The sequence below is a fragment of the Chinchilla lanigera genome, unplaced genomic scaffold, assembly GCF_000276665.1.
Source record: "Chinchilla lanigera isolate Chin_1 unplaced genomic scaffold, ChiLan1.0 scaffold00016, whole genome shotgun sequence".
In the NCBI taxonomy this organism is placed as follows: domain Eukaryota; kingdom Metazoa; phylum Chordata; class Mammalia; order Rodentia; family Chinchillidae; genus Chinchilla; species Chinchilla lanigera.
This window is the reverse complement of record NW_004955417.1, coordinates 15058180-15077952: the sequence shown is the minus strand read 5'-3', so window position 1 is coordinate 15077952 and position 19773 is coordinate 15058180. Positions and strand designations below refer to the sequence as shown.

The window sequence follows — 19773 nt, the reverse complement described above, 5'->3', positions numbered from 1 at the left end:
AAAAATGATTCATACAATGATATGTATGAATTCCCCAAAATGAATGTAAACATTATGTATTGCAACAAAAACACAAATATATATATTTGATATGTATATATCAACAAAACCACAAATAGATTAGTTCCTAACATCAGAAAGACAATGAACATAAGCAAGTAGTAAACAATACATGCATAATTTTGGGTAGCAATGTAAGAGCTATGAAGAAAGTTAAGCAAGGTAATACAACACAGAATGAAGTAGTGGCTAGCCAGGATTTGACATTTGAGATGGTGCCTGACTGGCAAAAGTGGGGGGTCACAATAATGTTCAAAGATGAGGGGTGACTAAGAGAAACGACTTTGGTGGCATGCTCAATGAGAAACATGAGGCCACTGTGGCTGCAGCACAGTAAAAAAGAGACTCGTGTGAGTTCTAGTCAGAGATAGTGTAAGTGACTAGAGTGCTCTTTTAAGTATTAGAAGAAGATACTACGGAGCTTTAAATCATTAGGTGGCCTGGTATGACCCAGCTTTTAAAAACTGCTCACTTTACCTGCTATTTAGAGAGTGCATTAGAAGTAGTCAAGAATTGAGGCACAGAGACCAGTCAGGAAACTACTGTTGTAGGGAACAAATGATGGTAGCTTGTCCTCAAGTTTTACTAGTAGAAACAGAGGTATGAATGTAGACGAAGGACTTAAAGGCAGCGCTGACAAGACCTGTTGATGGAATAGATGTTCAGAATTAGGGAAAGAGAGCAATCAGGAATGACTCCTGGGTTTGGAATGGATGGTTATGAGATCAGTAATATGTGAAAGACTACGAAAAAAATTTGAGGAGAGATTTAGATAAGTAGAATATTAATAAAGAGAATGATAATATAATGATATCCACAATGACATCTGCATTAAGTTCTGGTACTTCAAAAAATCATAAGGAATATGATTATCAGTGAGACAATTTTTCTTGTTTTAAAAATCAGCCTATCTCAGGCCCAAGAACACTTTCAGCTCCAAAAATAAAAATTAAAGTCATCAAATTCTGGCCTCTCATGGGCTCATATTATTTTATAGAGCAATTCTAGCAACTTTGAAGAGTATGAAGACAAAGTAGGCACTTTTAAGTGTCTGGTGAACTGAATTACACCTGCTTACCTGATCACAGTTAAGAGATCACGGTAACCTAACCATATCAGGATGAAGAGTAGGATTCAGAATATTTGAAATTATGGATCTTAACTTTGAATTACACTATCCCTTTCCTTTAAAATTTATATTGTACATATATGTGTATATAGTACAGCTGTGTGTATTTCTCTTTGATATTACTGACAAGAAGTATGCTGTAAACATTGTTCTTAATGAATGATCAGCACTTTGTCATAATGTTTTTATTTTAAACTGAATAATCATTACATACCTGTAGCACATCACCTAGGTCTGCTGTGCTAATATCTGGGTCCTCTGTGGTGTTGAAAGGCACAGGAGTTATTCGTACAAGGGTGAGCACTCTAGGTTCTGGATACCTCCATATCATCATCCCTGGGCTATCTTCAGTTTCATTATAAAACAAGACTTCATAGACACCAGGCAGTTTCAGAGGTTCTGTCAAATGATAAGATAATCACACGCTTTTAAGTGAATATGTAATATGTTAGCTGGAATGGGAGTGCAGACCCCCATTGGATGTGGTCCCCATACTCTGGAAGGTTGTGGCTAGAAGGACCACAAGTTTGAGGCCAGCTAGGCAACTTAGCAAGACCTTGCCTGAAAATAAAAGAATAAAAGAAAGGGCGGGATTCTCTGTGTAAAAGCCCTCAGTTCAATCTTTGTACCATGAAAAAGGAAACCCCACAAAAAAAAACCCCTAAAATCACATATACATATTGGTTTCTTAAGAGTAGGAAAAAATATGGGAAGAAAAGAAAACAATATATAAAAAACTAGAGGTATAAAGATCATTTTTTATGGTTTGAGACAGAAAGAAATCAAGATTTTTCCTCAAAGGATTGAATTTAATAATGCATCATTTTATACTCCAAGTAAGATGTACTTTGAAAGTGACCTTGATGCGTTATCATGTAGTGAACATTCATTTAAACACAAATGCACACACACATTTTCACACAGAAGTTGTTGTTACTTACCAGCATCTTGTATATATTGGAAAAGGCCTGTCCGTAGATCATCTGAACTTTGTTCACTTTTAAAGGCTTGATTCTTTTCCATAGATGGCATTTGAGACACTGGTTCAGAAATCTGTGCTTCAAAATTTCCTTCCTCATTAAGATATCCACTGAGTAATTCATGTAGGAGAACTAAACAATTCAAATGTTCTTGACCCCAGAAGACCTTTAAAATGACACGAAAAACTCCTCTAGCCTTTAAGTACATCATTTCTTGAGCATAATTAAGTGCAATAATATTTAAATTGATATAAACCCACAATTATCTTCAATTTAATTACTGATAAGCTATAATTTCAAGTAATTAATTCATAAAAGAATGAAATTCTATTACTTGAATAAATACATAACAAGAAAATCACTGTTTTCATCTATTGTGTGAATAGCATACATTCTTACATTTATTCAGTTTTTTTTTGGTACCAGGAATTGAACTCATGACCTCGTGCTTGCCAGGCAGGTGCTGAATTCATTCATCCTTGAGGATCAAACCCAAAGCCTTGTGCATACTAGGCAAATGCTGTACCACTGAGTCCCAGGCCTCCAGTCTCCAAGCTATAAATTTAAAATGCTAGATTCATGATGAAATTAAATTCAACTGAAGTAATATTTATGAATTCATTTAGCTAAGATGACAAATATTATGGGGCAAGAGAAGGCAATGGAGATCCTCTATGTCAGCAATGGAGAAACTTTTAGGGCTTTCCATGATAACAAACAGCCTGGTGTGGCACATGGCCATAGGTTACCCATCAACGCTGTAGGCCAAAATGTTACTACTACTACTAATAATGATAACCTTGTAGAAAAGCTTTGCACATTTTGTCATAAGATTATATAAATAATCCTTGCTACAGTATTCCTTTCTGTGTACTTTTACACTTCAGAGAAAAAGAGAGGGGAACTTATTCACTAGACTTAAAACTTAGAAGGCTTCTAGCTTGTGCTTAGTGAGAATGAGCCAACACAAGAGATTCCACAGGCCCTCCCAGTAGGTACAGGAGAGTTTTACAGCCAAAGCAGGAGTTTCCTCTACTGGAGCAGACTTTCTTTTTCTGGTTTTGAATGAAATTATTTGGAGTAGATGTATTACCAGTAGGTCATAGTGATTAATGCCAGAGGGTTGAAAATGTCAATAATAATAAATTTCGCTGAATATACTGGGTAAGAACAATATAACTATTAATTCTAAAAGAACCAATTAGTGTAGAGAAAAGAACACACAGAGGTAGGAAAAAGTGGCCCTATCCTTACAGGTAAGTTTAAAATCTCAGGCTTAGGTTCTCCAAAATAAGATACAACACTAACTCTACTTTTGCTCTCATCAATATTATTTTTATAGGGTGCTGAAAAATAGAGATAAGTAAAAAGTCAAACTGGGGAGAAAAATACCACATTTAGCCTTTAAATTGTCAAGAGATAATCAGTGATTAGAATGTAGATGTGATATAATTTGTTTTTACTCTAATTTTTTAAATTTTTAATTAATTTATTTTTTTGAAACAGGATTTCACTATGCAGTTCAGGCTGGCCTTAAATTCACTTTGTAGCCCAGGCTGGCCTCAAACTTGCAATGATCCTCCTGCCTTGTACTGGGATTACAGGTGTGCACCAATACGCCCAGCCTCATTTTTTTTTAAATTTATTTATTTTTTTTTATGTGCAGTTACTTTGCTGCATTGGAAAGCAAACCCAAACCATGTTTATTACTAAATATGTTAAGACTGATGATGATAGATACTGAAAATCTCAAAAGCAATAGAGGATGTAAGTTATCAGGATCTCCCAAAATCTTGATCTGCGTCAGTAAGACTAGTGAAAAGTTGAGGCAATACAACTTTAAGATAAAACATGAAATTCACATTTAATATGACTCCATTAATGACAAATCAGTCATTTCAATTTTCTATCATTGTGAATCATGTGAGGTTTTTGGATTCATGATAAGTTTGAAGGATACTAATTATATAAATATTAGATTAAGAATCTATCCATATATCATCAAGAAATAAAGTGGATATTCTCACACAGTCCATACTTGGCCATCCGGCAAATATGTAAGAGTGCAATGTGACATACAGGTTAGTTGTCAAACATCACTCTAGCAAAACTGCTATTATGAAATCGTTTTTATATATTACCGGTGATACTGTTTGAAACATGTCGACTAGTTTATAATTAGAAAAATTCTACACATTAAAAAAAGTCTGACCTAGCAATTCTATATATCCAAGACACATGAAAGTATATCCCTACAAAAAAAGCCCTGATGCAGATGTTCATGCCAGTATTATCGGTAAAAGCCCAAAGTAGAAAGGCCCCACATGTCTCTCAAGTGATGAGTAAGTGGTAAGGAAAATGTCCTAAAACTGTAGTAATGATCACAGAACTCTGTAAATGTACTAAAAAAGACAGAATTCATACTCTTTAAATAGACAAAGTATGCCTCAATAAAGGTTTGAGAAATTTATGATGATAGCAATCTGACAATATCTATAATTTTAACACACAGAGACTTAAAATGTAGTGAAACAGTTAAAAAAGAAAAGCTACTTAAAAGCTTAAGGAAAAATAGGGCTAATCCCCACAGACCTGTAGCAGACCACCTCTTAGATCGATGGATATTTTTGGTAGGGATTGCTCGGGGCTTGGATTGCCACTGTGTTTACACCATTTAGCTTCCAGATTGGCAGTACCACAAAATGGTCCTACCAAAATCCGACTTCTTTCTTTGAGACTTGTTTTAAGGAGAAAATCATTTATGCTGAGTAGAAATGATGATCCAAGAATTATGCCTAAAAAATAAATAGAAATAACTATATAATTATTCTTGAAAAGATGGCTGGGAAAGCACTATGTTTTTAAAGAGTGTCAATCCACTCTGTCAGACTCTTCTTTTTCAGTTTGCTTTCCACCACAGTTTCATGGCATTTACATATAATTCTTGTTACAAAGCAGGTATACCTCACTCACATTCCTAACAAAGCAATATTTGCCAAAACGTCATGACATTTTCCATGTGTGAGCATTTTAGATTTTATGAGTAAAGACATTTTCATTAAATTGTGCAAGTTTTTAAAAAACTACATTAAGAATAAGAACAGCTGCTTCATTTGTCTGTAGTTAACATGACGGGAAAGGGCAATTTTCTGTGATTTCTTACAGCAACAGAGTACACTATATTACTCTGCTAGATACTCAGCCTTTTGACTGGCTCATGTTAAAATTCAAAACAATCAAAATATATAACATGTGTTTTCTAAAAAATTTAGTTTAATCCAAACTTCACACATCATAACCACTTGAAGTTTACAAAGTCTTAAAAACAGATAGTGGCAGGTTAGATTTATGAGAAAAACTATATGTTGTAGTTCAAAGTAAATATATCCAGCAAAAGAATACATTTTAAAATGTAGGTTTTCTTTTGAACTTAAAGTAGGAGTACGGATCAAAACCTTTTCATAAAACCAACAGCACACTTTAAGATGTTTAGATGCAAAGTTAGAGTGGTGAGTTCACTTTCCTCTCAAGGAGCTCATATTCTAAATTGTCACTGTGAATATTGAATTTCACCAGACCATATTTGTAATGCTCAAGGTTTATTTTTCTAATGCTATTTGATCCTTTAAAAAGATGAAAGATTAAAAAACACCTTAGGCCCACAGTATACACATGTTTCAAAGTACAGTACCCACACTGACGTTTCAATTCTGTGGAGATTTGAAAACATCATATATGTTGGAAATTTCTATTGAAGTAACAAGATACACAACTTCTAATTCTCCAAGGAAGGCATCATACGCATAAATGCATTAGCACTAAGCCTTTGGTTAAAAAATTATCATGGTGGAAATCAATTTCTTAAATTTATTTCATAAAATATAATGTACCACTGTTTCCATTTCATTTATAGAATTACCTAGATTCAGTGAACTTCTCTATTCTCATGGCTTTACTAATACTTTCTGTCTTTTTTGACAGGGCATCCATAAGCAGATGGCACCCATAACCAGGCCTAATTTTTAAATAAGTGCTACTCCTATGCTTCTGTTTAGAAGGAATTTGGACACCTTGGATCAATCTGATATTTATGTATGCATGTACTCATTATTGAACCATTCACTGGTTGTCTAATGTACATTGGTATGCAAATATAAAGTAAATAATTCAAAATTTTCTTTCACATTAGATTTTCTCAAGTTCTGAGATCTCAATAAGCAGTAGGGGAGAGAAAGTAACCAATAACATTTGTAATAAAGACAAGAACTGCTGAAGAACACGAACATTTCTTTGTTATCATACAAACTCTACTTTTTGCTTTCTTTTTATTCATTTTAGCTATCAGTTCTTTTATGCAAATTATAGGTTTAATCAAGTTGCTGTTCACTTTTTTCTTTCTGTCCATTTTCATTCTTTTCCCCAATAACCTCTCTTGCTCTACTCTTGCTTTTCTAATCATCTAAAGTTTGTACTTTCCTGTCTTCAAGGTTACCAGCACTAACCATGGGCTTGTTTAAACATGACCCTGGGAATCTAATATGCTAATGAGGGCAGTAAGGACATAGAAACAGGCATTGCCTAAAGGCACCAAGAAAATACATAACCTACAGATAATAAATGTGCCAGGTCTGGTCCCTTGGGCCCCCTTTCTTTTCTTTCTTGCCATATAACTACAAGGAATTTAGGCATGGCTCACTTACGAGACTTACATGACAAACTCAGCTCATCCCTATGTGTCTTTCTTGCTCACTACATGCGCACCACTGTGACTGTGCCTCTCAATGAGGGACCTGGTTATTTGTGGCATCATAAACAGTTCATCCACAAGCATAACCTTTCAAGTTTAAAATATAGCCAGCTCTTTTGAACATTTCCTGCTACATTTTTAAAAAGCTACATCATAACATGTTAGTTCAAGTGGTCTTAATCTTGGTGTAAGTGACCAATAATAAGAGATTGTGGTGACCCATAATAGCAGAGTAGTGATGAGTTTCCAAAAGAATAATCTCTGGGCATGTGACAGGGTTATTAATTTTTCTTTTCCTCTGAGAAGCTTGTTTATGGGACATTATCCTTTCCTTTTTTTCTCCATTTTTTTTTTTTTCATCAAGAGAATACTAAATATCTTTCTTGGGATAAAATGAATCTTACTTTAAATATCAACACACATAATAAGCCCTGCGCAACAGAGAATACTGAAGAGTGCATGTACACAGGATACTTATACATTTAAAATCTGGTATAAATGGCAAAAAGAGTGAATGAAGGTATGTTGTGTTCTTCCTAAGGGTGATGCAACCTAGTGGTGGTAGACAAAATGCCTACAAGTACAATTATAAAGCTATCTGCTTAGCAACGGAACACTGGAAAAGGCTAAATAATTTTGTTCAGTTCTCCCTCTCTGTGTTTATAGCAAATATGACAAAGTGTTTACATTTGTTCTCACTGAGACAGCAAATGTATGTTCTGATATGTTGATCTTTACATCTTTTTTACTTTAACTTTTCTAAGTCTAAAAGTTTTCAGAAAGAAAAAGTTTAAATGAATGTTATTACAATTTAAGATAGGAAATAGGAAGATAGACTTTTGTTAAATGAGAAGGGGCCTAAGAGGTGGGCAGGGAGAGGAAGGGGATGTTAAAAAAATAACAGTATGTGTCATGTGTATATACCAGCTACCCACAATGAATGCATCCACAATGTACTGCAAGCATGTACTAATAAAAAAAACTAAAATAAGGTTTTGTGTAGACTTTTGGATAAAGTTGCTTTGAATAAAAAATTAAAATTATTATCTTGAAAGCATGAACATTATTAGCTACCTAATTATTCATCAAGTCAGCTTTTAGAAAAATTTAAATTCTGGAATAAATTTTAGGCTTTCAGCAAGTTGACATCCTTCACCCAGTTTCCCTCAATGTTAATAGCTGGTATACAACTAGAGTATAACTCTCAAAAATGAGTAAAGTAATAGTGATAAAACACTACTAATCAATAGACCTTCTTTGAGTCTAGTAAGTTTCTCCTTTAATGTCTTTTATTCTCTTCCAGGATCCTCTGCTGTATTTAGCACTTGTCTGATCAGGTCACTCTGACCGAGAATATAACTTCTTCTCTCTACCTCTTTCCAGTCAACAGAAAGCTTTTCTGCTGGATTTTTCTATTGACCTCTTACAAAAGTCTGTGTTTACATTTTCAATTTCAGTTTTAGCAAACTAATGGCAGATATTTAATTAAACTAAATGAGGTGTAGCAACATTGAGAAGTAATTTCAAAAACAACTGGCATGATAAACGAACCCTACTTTGCATTCTAACATATTTTCATTAAATATAAAAATTTAGTTCACTCAAGGAACAAATAGTTTCATGATCTTTAAAATATTTCCTAAGACTAATAAATGCAAGCCATGTGTTTTGGAAAATATTTACAAAATACTGCCAGCTCTACATCACCAGTATCTAGTAGACTCTAAATCAGCTCCTACTTTCTACACGCTGACTGAACAAAATACAATTTGAACCAAGCTTCTGCATATCATTAGAAAGAGTACTCAACAATGACATATGCTAAGGAAGCATATCCAGGTATTTTTTTTTAATCCAGCTGGAACTAATCTTAAGCTACTAGAAAATCAGAAAGCATGTGTTGGAAACATACAGAAGCTAATTTGCATAACAGGGAAGCATGGAGTGCCTCAAAAAGTAAGGTGGAGACAAATTTTCTAGGTGAAATACATAAAGACATGACCACTCTCTCAAAGAATAAATCTTTCCCCATTTCTAGTTCCTTCAATTAATTCTTTTATAGGACATAAAAATGACATGTAAGTGCTCTAACCATGAAAACAACAATAAAATGCATACATTGATCTGATCTTAATTATATTCAATTTTGTAATAAGCCCACATGTGTGTGTGTGTCTATATCTATAGCTATTTATCTATTAGTATAGTCAATTAAACTATAGGATAAAATTGACATATGGAACAAAATATAACAAAACAGAGAGCCTCATGGACCTTTAAGTGGTAAGAGATGCCAGTGCTCCTAACAAACTTAAACCTTTGGTCATAAAATGAGCCCACCTGAATGGCCCACCTACTAGCATGTGTTCCTTCTCCAAAGCACCTAATGCCTTCTCATAGGCAGGACTTCCAGTGTCCTCCTGAACTCTAACGCAGTTCTCACTGCTGAGTGAAAGCTGGAATCCCTAGTCTAATGCAAAGTTCATCTTGAGAAATAGGGAAATATATGTACACAAGATAGCTAATTGCACTACTAATTTCTATTGCTTTATTGAAAGGAATAGTTAATGTTTAATTGTTTGATCAATTTTACATGCTTGTATTTGTGGATCTGAGTAACCAATTTGAAGATAATATGTAATACAACAACCACTGTTAATTTCATATCACCTTGTTTGAAATTCTGTATCATTTTTACTGTTTTTGTGTTGTTTTGTTTATGTCTTTTGTGTTTGCTAATTTGTTTTTTTCTCTTTAAAATAAAAAAATAGGGAAACGGAAAAATAAGAAACAAGAAAAAAAATTTTTCTTTAACATAAAGAAAGGACAATTTCTCATGAAAGGAGAAATGACTACTGAGTTGGCTACTTATTCTTGGCTGTTTTCTAAAAGGTATTTTGTGTGAAATGTTTTAAAACTCTAATATCCTGGAAAACAATTTAACTTGGTAGAAACACCAAAGGGTGGAGGGAGGATATGCTTTGCCTTCTTCTCCTCCAACTTGCAACCATGCTCTCTCTTTTTACAGTTGTGTACGTTTACTGGAAAAAGAAAACTTTACCTGACCATGTGGCTATGTCAAAAAAAAAAAAAAAAAAAAAGACAGACTGGTACACTTGACAACATACTGGAGAGTGTAGGACAATTTTCTTATGAAGGAAAGAACAACAGCAAATGCATGCTTAAAAAGTTTCTGAGATGGATCTAGTAGCTGGTTAATTACAGGCAGAAATTGCTGCTGCTAAATCAAATGTTTTTTACTCAGTCATGTGGATAGAATTGGTATAAATTTAATGGTGAAAATAACATGACTTGGTAAGCAGTTTACTACAATGGCTTAGAAACTGGTCTTTAGCCATATAACACAGGTGCTTAGAAACTGGTAGAGCAGAAAGACCAGAAGCCAAGAGAGATCCACTCTAGCTTAGAGTGTTGCAAATCACTCAACCTCTGCACTTTTTACTCAGTGCAGTAGTTAAGTAACCATTTAGCAGTCTACCTGGAGTGTCACTTGGGCAGTGCATTTATTTCCATACTGACTGTCCTCAGTATCACTGGGGCAGTTGTCATTTCCCCAAGTTGATTCTTGTTTGCACGAGATACACTCATACATCTGTTTGTTCTATATCTAATTTTTTTTAATACTTTTTAGTTTAGAACATTGTATTTGTCTTTGATGTTTGCTTCTACTGAAATGTAATAATAAGTCCTGGTTATTTTCTTTTACTGATTCGGATTTATTTGTGAAAAGTATAATTTTGTGCCACAATCTATAAAAACTCTGATTGTAAGTGTATATTAGATATAATTTTTATAGTCCTCCAGAACTCAGTGATACCCTTTTAGAATACAAAATGGCTACACTTGGGATACTGAGACTGAACTAGTAAGGAACTGCCAAAAGTTCTAAGAGAGAAAAAACTGAAAAACAGGAAAGTGAGTGTATCAGAGGGGAAAAATCTGTGTTATGAAATGGAAAGACAACAAAGGTGTCTCCTTTTTGTCAAGTATTCATAATATAGAAATAATAGAACTTTAAAGAAGCAGCAAAACTAAAAAAAATTCCAATAATGGTCAATGAGTATAGCTCTATGCATGGTGTTGATAGAGTTGACCAACACCTTACAAGCTACCCTGTAATCAAAAAGAGAGAAAAAATATTATTATAAAATATTTATGGATCTTCTAGACCAAAAGATATGGAACCCATTTGTTATCTACTCAAAACAAGGGGGTTCAAAAAGTCATTTACAATTTAGATTAGGTCTAGTAGACCAAATAATTGAAAAAGACAGGATAGTGAAATGTCAACCAGGATGTCCATTGTTGATGTCTTCACCATTATATTTAGTAGCTAGCCATTCTGCTGAAATTATAGCAGCCAAGAAAATAAGAAAAGACTAACATGATAGTGTAAATTTTGTTGTTCAAGAAAGACAATGCAAAAAGAATTCAGAAAAACACTAGATACTACTACTGTCCAGATCATAACACTGCACTGTATATTGAATGTTTTAAGATCTACCATATACAGAAAAATTATTCAATACACTTGATAAAATTGTCATTTTTATATTTCCTGTTATCTTATAAAATTAATGAAAAACTATGCAAGTCTTGTTTATTCTGTATTTAAATAAATGGACCTGTAAGTGGTTAAAACTAGCTCAAGGGGCTTAAGCTCTGGGTTCCTTGACATTTAGGGTATCCAACATAGAAATGGAGCTTTAAGAGGTAATTTTACTATCTCAAAGATCTCAGATATCGTAAGTCTGTCTGAGTCGGTTGTGGGGATGGAGTAAAGTTTTTACTTTTAGTTATAATTACATCTGGTTGGTAGCCTTGGCTAATTCTAAATGCAATGTTTTGATCATAAGTCTATAGGGATAAAACGATAAAAAGAGTTACTGATAAAGAAAAATATGACCCTAAGATAATTTTTAGTTCAAAAGTTAATGATCTACCCAGGCACAGTGGTGCATATATGCCTGTATATCCAGCTCTCTGGAGGTGGAGGCAGGAGGATCACTGTGAGTCTGAGGTCAGCCTGAACTACACAGGAAGACCTTGCTTCAAAAAACCAAAACCAAACAGAAAAACCAAATAAATAAATAAAAAACACTAGTAATCCTTGACATTAGCAGTCAAATGGCATGATTCTGTTGAGAGAAAGAGGGAAGGAAGATATACAAAGACCAATATTTTCTGAGTACTAACAGCTGCCCCACATTATGTAGGTACTTGCCACATACTGTGTCACCCAATCTTCTTAACAGCTCTGTGAATTACTCATGCTTTCATTTGGGAGATGAACTGTTGAACAGTTTTTACCACAATTAATGTGCTAGTAAATAGCAGGGTAGGATGCAGATTCTGTCAGCCTCCATTAAGCACTATATTGTTCTATAAAAAGTACCATTAGAGCTTAGTAATGTCATTTTCCATGTGGTAAGAGGGTTTTAAATAAATGCTTTGTCCTCTTACATAGCCTCAGTATATTATGCTGACACAGTAAACAGGTCTAGGGGAATGGCCGGTGTGTAAAATAACATCTCCGATGTGTTTTCTGTCACTTATTATTGCTTATGTTCACAAGTGGGTAATTTGCTGTGACCACAAGCAAGACTAAACACTGTGAGAAATTCAGCAGAGAGGGGGATAGAGATTTCTTCTAACCTTTGCTTTTTCTGTAGTTCTAGGGCTAAGGCTATGGCAATACATGTCCATTTTTCTGAAAACTAACCTAATGGGTCCTATCAGCAGGATGCAAGAGTCTACTAAGAAAAAATACCTCTAATACTTAATTACTCAGACTGGAATGTTGTTTCTCCAATAACAATCTGCACTGAGCTACCTTCATGTTAATTGATAATTTTTTTTTTTGTCTCAAAAGCCTTTCTTCTGTCCAAGAAATATCCTCCTTTAATATGTGTATATGTGATTTTATACCATTGTTTTTAACCAAATGCATTGAAATCTAGAGAAATGCATTTTTCTTTACCATACCTTTGTTAAAACTAAAAGAAACAAAAAGCACCAAATTTTTTTTCTCCTATCATACACAGGACACACAAAGGCCAGTGTAATGGGACAAAATCCTAAAAATGTATAACCTGAGGCCAACATCTATATTAAGTTTGGAATTTGGTGACTAAAACCCATGTTAAGAAATAAACTAATTTAGGTAGAGACAAGATTTGGATTTACGTGGAACACTATTATAACTACCCTGTATTTCTCATTAGAAGGGAGCAGAATCTTATGAGGACTTCATACTTCCCAAGAGAACCATATTTATACAATTAACAATTCTTTTGTTGAAAAAAAGCTTTTCATTATTGCATGTGGATACATGTGGGCTGTGTAAAAACACAAGAGATATGTAACACACGGTAAACAGAAAGTAATGATCTTAAACAGGCCAAATCCTTGAACTCGTCATTAATAAATGTCTCTTCTACATTCAGCTACCCAGGCTGTTGGGAGCCTGTTTTCCTCAAGTACTTCAAACACTGAAATCCAGGAACATTTATTATTTTAATCCATTACAGGCAGTGCTTGATTTAACTTTATTGGTTGTGGTGGTGGTAGTGGTTATAAGTGGGGGTACAGCAATGTTCTTTTACACATCATTTCAAAAGGGCTTAATTATATTTTATAGTTTGGGCCAGGAATTCTGCTTGTTTTTTGTCTAGCAAGGTTCAAACAGAGTTCAGGTCAGTGATGAATCAGAAGAAAAAGTCAGAGATGGTTATCTCTCTGTAGTGAGCTCATCTCCCTCTAGAAAGACTGGGCAGGTACATCATGTTCACTACACCACAGCAGAGGAGATTAGTCCGATAGCCTAAGATTCTTGCTTATTAGAAAGTTTTCATTTTGCATGCAGCACTGAAATTAATACATCAGAGATTCAATCCTTTGGTTACTTTCTGTATCCATGAAGCTACTGTCTTATGTATTTAAAAGAGTTCCATTTAGAATCCAAAATAGCAATAAAACCATAAGCACTAACACAAAAATGTACCTGAAGAGCAAGAATTACATAATAGCCATTTTAAGATAAAGGCTGCTGAACATAGTTTGCTTAAATGAAACAATAACTACATAAACATTCCTGAAAAGCAAAAATCTATAAATTTTTTTAAGATGTCAAACATTCCTAATTTCCCTTTTTTGAGACATGAAAAACACTTTTTCTAAGGTAATGGTTTTAACTTTGCTTATTAGTTTCCAAAAGTCGATCTACTCATTTTGCAATCATGGGAAGGAGAATAAAATTGGTAAATTGAGATTTCTTCTTTGCTGAAAATTATTTCTAAGAAGGTAAGAATTATAGTAGCTCATATATTGATGGTTTTCATCTTCCATCATATTAGAAACAGCATGAGAAATTATTTTCGGGAAGGAATCATACACATTTTTCTAGTTCTATTTATTTCCCATTCAATTTTTAGAACTTCCCATTATGCTTTTTTTTTTTTTTTTTCAATGCCTCAATAGTTCACCAGAAATTTCAGGACAATATCACCATTGAAAAAAAGTCTGTAACTTACAGGTAATTTAAAGGTAAAAAAGAGGTACATGCCAGTTCATCAGTAGCAACTTTGAACCTTGTTATAAAGTAATAGGAGGGAATGTGACCAGGATTAATAGTGGTACTCGGCCCTGGGATGAGGGAGTGTCATGTTTCACGGACCCTAAGCCATCTGTTCTGCCCGCCTACATTTTACTTCTGCAAAACCATAAACATACCTCTACCTTAGGGACTATAGAAAGGCATTAGAACTCCTCTGCTTTTCATTATCACAAGATTCAGTAACTCATTTCATTGTCAAGATAATCCCCTTTTACTCTTTCTTTTGCGCTTGTGTGCTATGCCAAAATGACAAATAAAATCCCAGATGTTACAGACCCAATGAGGTCTCCACCTTTCCTTGAGTGTTGGGTTTAAACTACTTGGGACACAGTGTCAACAATGACAGAACCCTTATGCCCACACCCAATATTCATTAAGGTTTGTTAGTGATTTGTATAGCTGTCTACAAACTATACTTCCACTTCAATCCTCAGTGGCTGCTTAAAGTTAAGTCTGTCCTCTGGCTTTTACTGTCAAAGAATTAATTTCCTATTGTTCAAGCACTGGAAAGAGATGCTATTTCTTTCTAAAAGTAACAATGGTCTTTGGGGTGTTGTAAAAGGCTTATTACTGCAACATATTATTTTAGGTAGTCATATCTAATTTAATGTTTTATTTCCCCTTAGGCTAATTTGCATCTCTGCAGCATCCAAAGGCTACAATGATGTCTTAAGAGATTTTCCTTAGGAGATCCAGTTAACTATGGAATGAAAAACTTTGTATCAATTAATAACCTGGTTTCACTTTTCAGTACATGTCAAGGAACTTGTTTTAAATATTTTATTGGTCCTGAATTCTGTGACCATGAAAAGAGGCATTTTGTATATATGGAAATAATGTGGCTATGTTTTCTTTCTCTTGTTTTGTTTAGCTACAAAGATAAGTACATATGGATGACAGCCATGCAGGTAGTGAAAGTTTCTGAAACCACAGTTCCTTGACTAAAAGGGGCTCAATTCACTGGTTTCTGCTTGCGTGACAAGTCCCTGATGTACCTATCAACACGAGTCTTTACAACTTTTTCCTAATTCTGACTAAAATGGTACCAGAATGGTCCTGCTTAGGTTCTTCCCCTTTGTGCTGCCTAAATTGTTTTTTTGTCCTATTTTTGTCTTCTTTGTCAATATGGAGGTTGCCAATATCAGTACTCCTGAGAAAGAGCAAGGCAGCCTCAAGTACAGCAATTTTACAGCTCTCAACTACATACTCTTGTTTGCTGAAATCTAGGAAGTGTACCCTAATAGAGCCATGATATCCTCTGACAAGCGGAGCTACAGCATGCAGCTCACTCCCTACCCTGCCTGTGGAAATTGCTGCACAGCTACTTCAGAATTTGTAACTACAGATTATGGTTTCTCCAAAATGACACACTTTCAATGGCAATAAAGATTGTGTTATGTATAGATGTGGTGGAAAGATTTTAAGTTTTTTTTTAAAGAACATACTATACAACAGATAAAGAAATATTATCTGCCTTAACACCTTTCACTATATAACATACAATTTCTAAATTATATTCATTTTCTTACTGACAATAAAAATCATCAGATTGTCTGAAATATGTACCACTTTTAAAAATACAAGCATTATGTCTACTAAAATCAGAATGTTAGGGCCATTTTACCAAAGACACTTGGGAGAATGCAAGTGTTCCAGTAAGTCACTGCTATACAAGCATCTGCAGAGTAGAATTAAAAACAAGTTCCTTGAAACTCTCATACTTTAGGGTCACAAAATAGTACCGGAGGCTTAAAAGAATTGTTGGATTTTTTTTTTTTTTTTGGTAAAGTAGAAAATATTTAACCACTTCAGTTTGTTTTGATCACTTCAGTGAATAATTTGTAAATATTTGGTTTTAAAAATGGGTAAATGAATATGAAGGCAGTTCAGATTATTTAAATGTACTGACAATGTTTGGGGCAAAACATCAACTTTCTTCTTTCATGCTTTTATTATTCACTTTTCACATACTTCCTATAAGATTATGACAGTCTGACAGAAAAATGTAATCATTAAGCGAACTCAAATATTTTTGGTATCTCTGACAAGTGAAGGAACATGCCTATAACACATTCCAGGGGCATTTCTCTAAATATTACTTAGCATATAAGATTCTTCTTACATTACAAATTTATTTCAGCTCCTAAATTAAAATTCATCTGGAAAAGACCATTTTCCCCTGTTTATATTACATTGTCACATAAAGAGTGTTAAAAAAATATTTCACTAAAAATAGCTTGCGTAAGTTAGGGATTACAGTATTTCTGCTGCTATAATTGTTCCTTTGTAGTTTTTTCCATGATGTTTTGCACAGTGTTTTTGACTGTGTTTATTAAAGTCAGCACATCAAAAAGGATCAAAGAGAAAGTGAGTGAGAACCAAAGAAACCCCAAGTGTGTTGTCTCATTGGGGAGCTATGCAGATTCGAATAAACAAGTGCAAATTGTTGAGGTTTTAATGAAAATTTCTACAATTATTTTATCTTAAGTCATTCTATACAATAACATCTGTACAGCAGATGGCTATACTGTACCAAGGCAATGCTCCCTTTTCTTTCTCTGTTTAATAGTACATCTGAGATGACTACTTTTGTCACTGTGCTCAATTTGGTTCAGCAAATAATTTGAAAAGCACAGCTGCCACAGATGGTCAAAATAGTTATATAAACTGGAAAATCAAAGACAGAGTTAAGTATTTCTGTATTAGATTCAAAATATAAAAATCTGACATTAACCCTTCGAGTTCAAAGATATACGTATAAAAATTTTGTAATGCAGAACGATGTCACCTGAAAACTACAAAAGGAATAACGACTACTTGTGTCTGTGCGTTGTGTGTATGTGTATGTGTACAAGTACTTTGATAAGTTTTCTTTTTGTTTTGAGTTTTGAGACAGGATCTCGCTATGTACTTCAGGCTTGCCTTGAACTTACAATGTAACCCAGACTGGGCTTAAACTCACATCGATCTTTTTGCCTCAGCCTCCTAAGTGATGGGATTACAGGCATGTGCCACCACGCTTGGCTGTACATGCACTTTGGTGATGGATACTAAATATTTATCAAAACTCTACCTTGGAAAAAAATATATATTTGTATATATTTAATATAAACTACAAAGAATGATAGTTCAAGATATTTAACACCATGATAAAATTCAAAGTTAAAATTATTTTTAAAATGCAATTAAAATTAACTTTTTTAAAAAATGAAATAATCTTTGAATTAAGCATTTCCTAGAAATCATCTTTTAGCTATAACTAGAACTTGATGCAATCTTTTTTCAGTTAATTAAAATGGATTATTTTGCTAACTTTGTTATCTGTTTGTTTGAGCATACTATATCATACAAAGTTAAAATGTGGAAAATAGATTTTGATGTTTTTTATGGTCTCAAAATAAAATTTTTCCTATTAAATGTCTAACTTCAATTTGGATTTAATTTGATACAAATAACTATTTTAGAATGTTTCCTGGACACTACCAGTAGAGATTTATAAAGTATGCCTTAGAAAAAGGTGTAATTTCTACTTCGAGGTTTAATCATATTTAAGAACTAACTGTAAAAGGAAAAGAGATATGTAGTTTTTTTGATAAGAGGAAGACAACAAGTTCAAAATAGGCTGAGTCTTTTAATGTATATTGCTAGTGAGAAGATTTTAATTATATTTTAGAGACAAATGTTTACTAAGGCTAGACACCATTTTAGTGGATAAAATATAAGAGCAAATGAATTTAAAAGCAATAAGGATTTTTAAAAAAGAAAGAGAAGGATTTAGAATTGAACACAGTATGTTTAAGTTCTCCACAGTCCTAACCCTTCCTTGCTATGAGTAAGGTACAACTATAAAGGCGTGGGAACCAGTCCAGTGTTCTCTGGGCTGCTATTTATTTGTAGATAAATTGGACATCTTAGCATCCAGTGTTTAATAGTCTTTCATGTCCCATGAAACTTACATTTTCCATTTCTAACTTTAAAGATAATAAAAAATACAGAGCTTGCTTTTAGCTGGCTTGGTCACAAATATTTCTGGTGAGAAAGAAATAAATCATTCATGTTTTGGCTTAAAATTCATACATTTTAACAGTAAAACTTTCTTTATCTCTTAAACTACTGTGCCCAAGTAGATCTGTGGAACTAAGTTAAGGTTAGTCTCCAGCTGCCACATAATTATTTTTTGTAAGCAACTAGGTTGCACATAGTTTAAGAGCATGTTTTACCTCTGGACCATCCCATAGCCCCAAGTTTTCTCCCTACAAATTAAAGTGGAAAAACAGATAGTTCTTCTTGCTATTTTTATTTTCAGAGTAAATTTTCTGGCATTGTGCCCTAATCTTTCACAGTAGCACTTTCTGTGATTGAAAACTATGATTTCCCACCTGTGTGTTGCCTTTTCTCTTCCCCTCCTCACATTCCTTCTGCCCATCCTTTTTGATTCAGCATGAAAAGCACATAACAACTTAGTCATGGTAACAGAAGAGAAAAATGTAGATGTCACTGCCAGTTAACCTCTCACCTCTCCACCCATCAGTGACTTTCAGTTTGCAGGATCCGGGCCTCTGCTGGGCCAGGCACAGAAGCACAGCCTTTCCTTGCCAGGTGCTGCTACCTGAGAAAATGCCTCAGAGGCATTCTTAAAAGTTGAACCTTGGCTTCTACTTGTGTAGCATATCTGCAACCACAGCAATCTTTTTTTTTTTTTTAAACTAAATTGTTACCAGTGGATTACTGCAGTACATTAGAAGCACCTGTGGTGTGTACTGAAGTTGAGTGCTAGGCTGCATGGTCAGGATGGAGTGTGAGAATCTGCATTCGCAACCAGGGACCAGGTGATGCTAATGTTGCTGGTCCTGAGGTCACATTGTAAGAACCACCATTCTAACAGTTCACAAAACTTGACACTCTTGTTCTACCACAGCTATTTTCGGTGAAAAGAAATTAGGAATTAACAGTTTTAAAGATAGCTGTAGGAACACACCTCAAGAGGTAGATGAAAACAGTTTACTTTAGGGCATTAAAACATCTAGGCTCAAAGGAATTGTTATAAAACTATTTCTGCAATAAGACCACAAACCAGAAACGTTTCCACTGCTAATGGCCTTTAAAACTTTTAACTTCTACATAAATCTTCAAAATGATACATTTTTCAGATGTTAGCAAATCATATTGCTTGCTCTCTCTTCTCTCTCTCCCCTTCCTACCTCCATACCTCCTTCTCTAT

The 19773-nt window shown here is 34.2% G+C and overlaps 1 protein-coding gene across 3 annotated transcripts in view; it reads right to left on the bottom strand.

The window, feature by feature from the left end:
- Positions 1 to 19773, bottom strand: part of Vps13b (vacuolar protein sorting 13 homolog B (yeast)) — a 657708-nt gene that overhangs the window by 150154 nt on the left and 487781 nt on the right. For all 3 annotated transcript variants that reach the window (XM_005381857.2, XM_005381855.2, XM_005381856.1), the window contains exons 37-39: positions 4762 to 4964; positions 2131 to 2335; positions 1404 to 1588 (exon numbers count right to left, since the gene is read on the bottom strand). In XM_005381857.2, coding sequence (XP_005381914.1) covers positions 1404 to 1588; positions 2131 to 2335; positions 4762 to 4964 — 593 coding nt within the window. The remainder of the gene's footprint in view (positions 1 to 1403; positions 1589 to 2130; positions 2336 to 4761; positions 4965 to 19773) is intronic.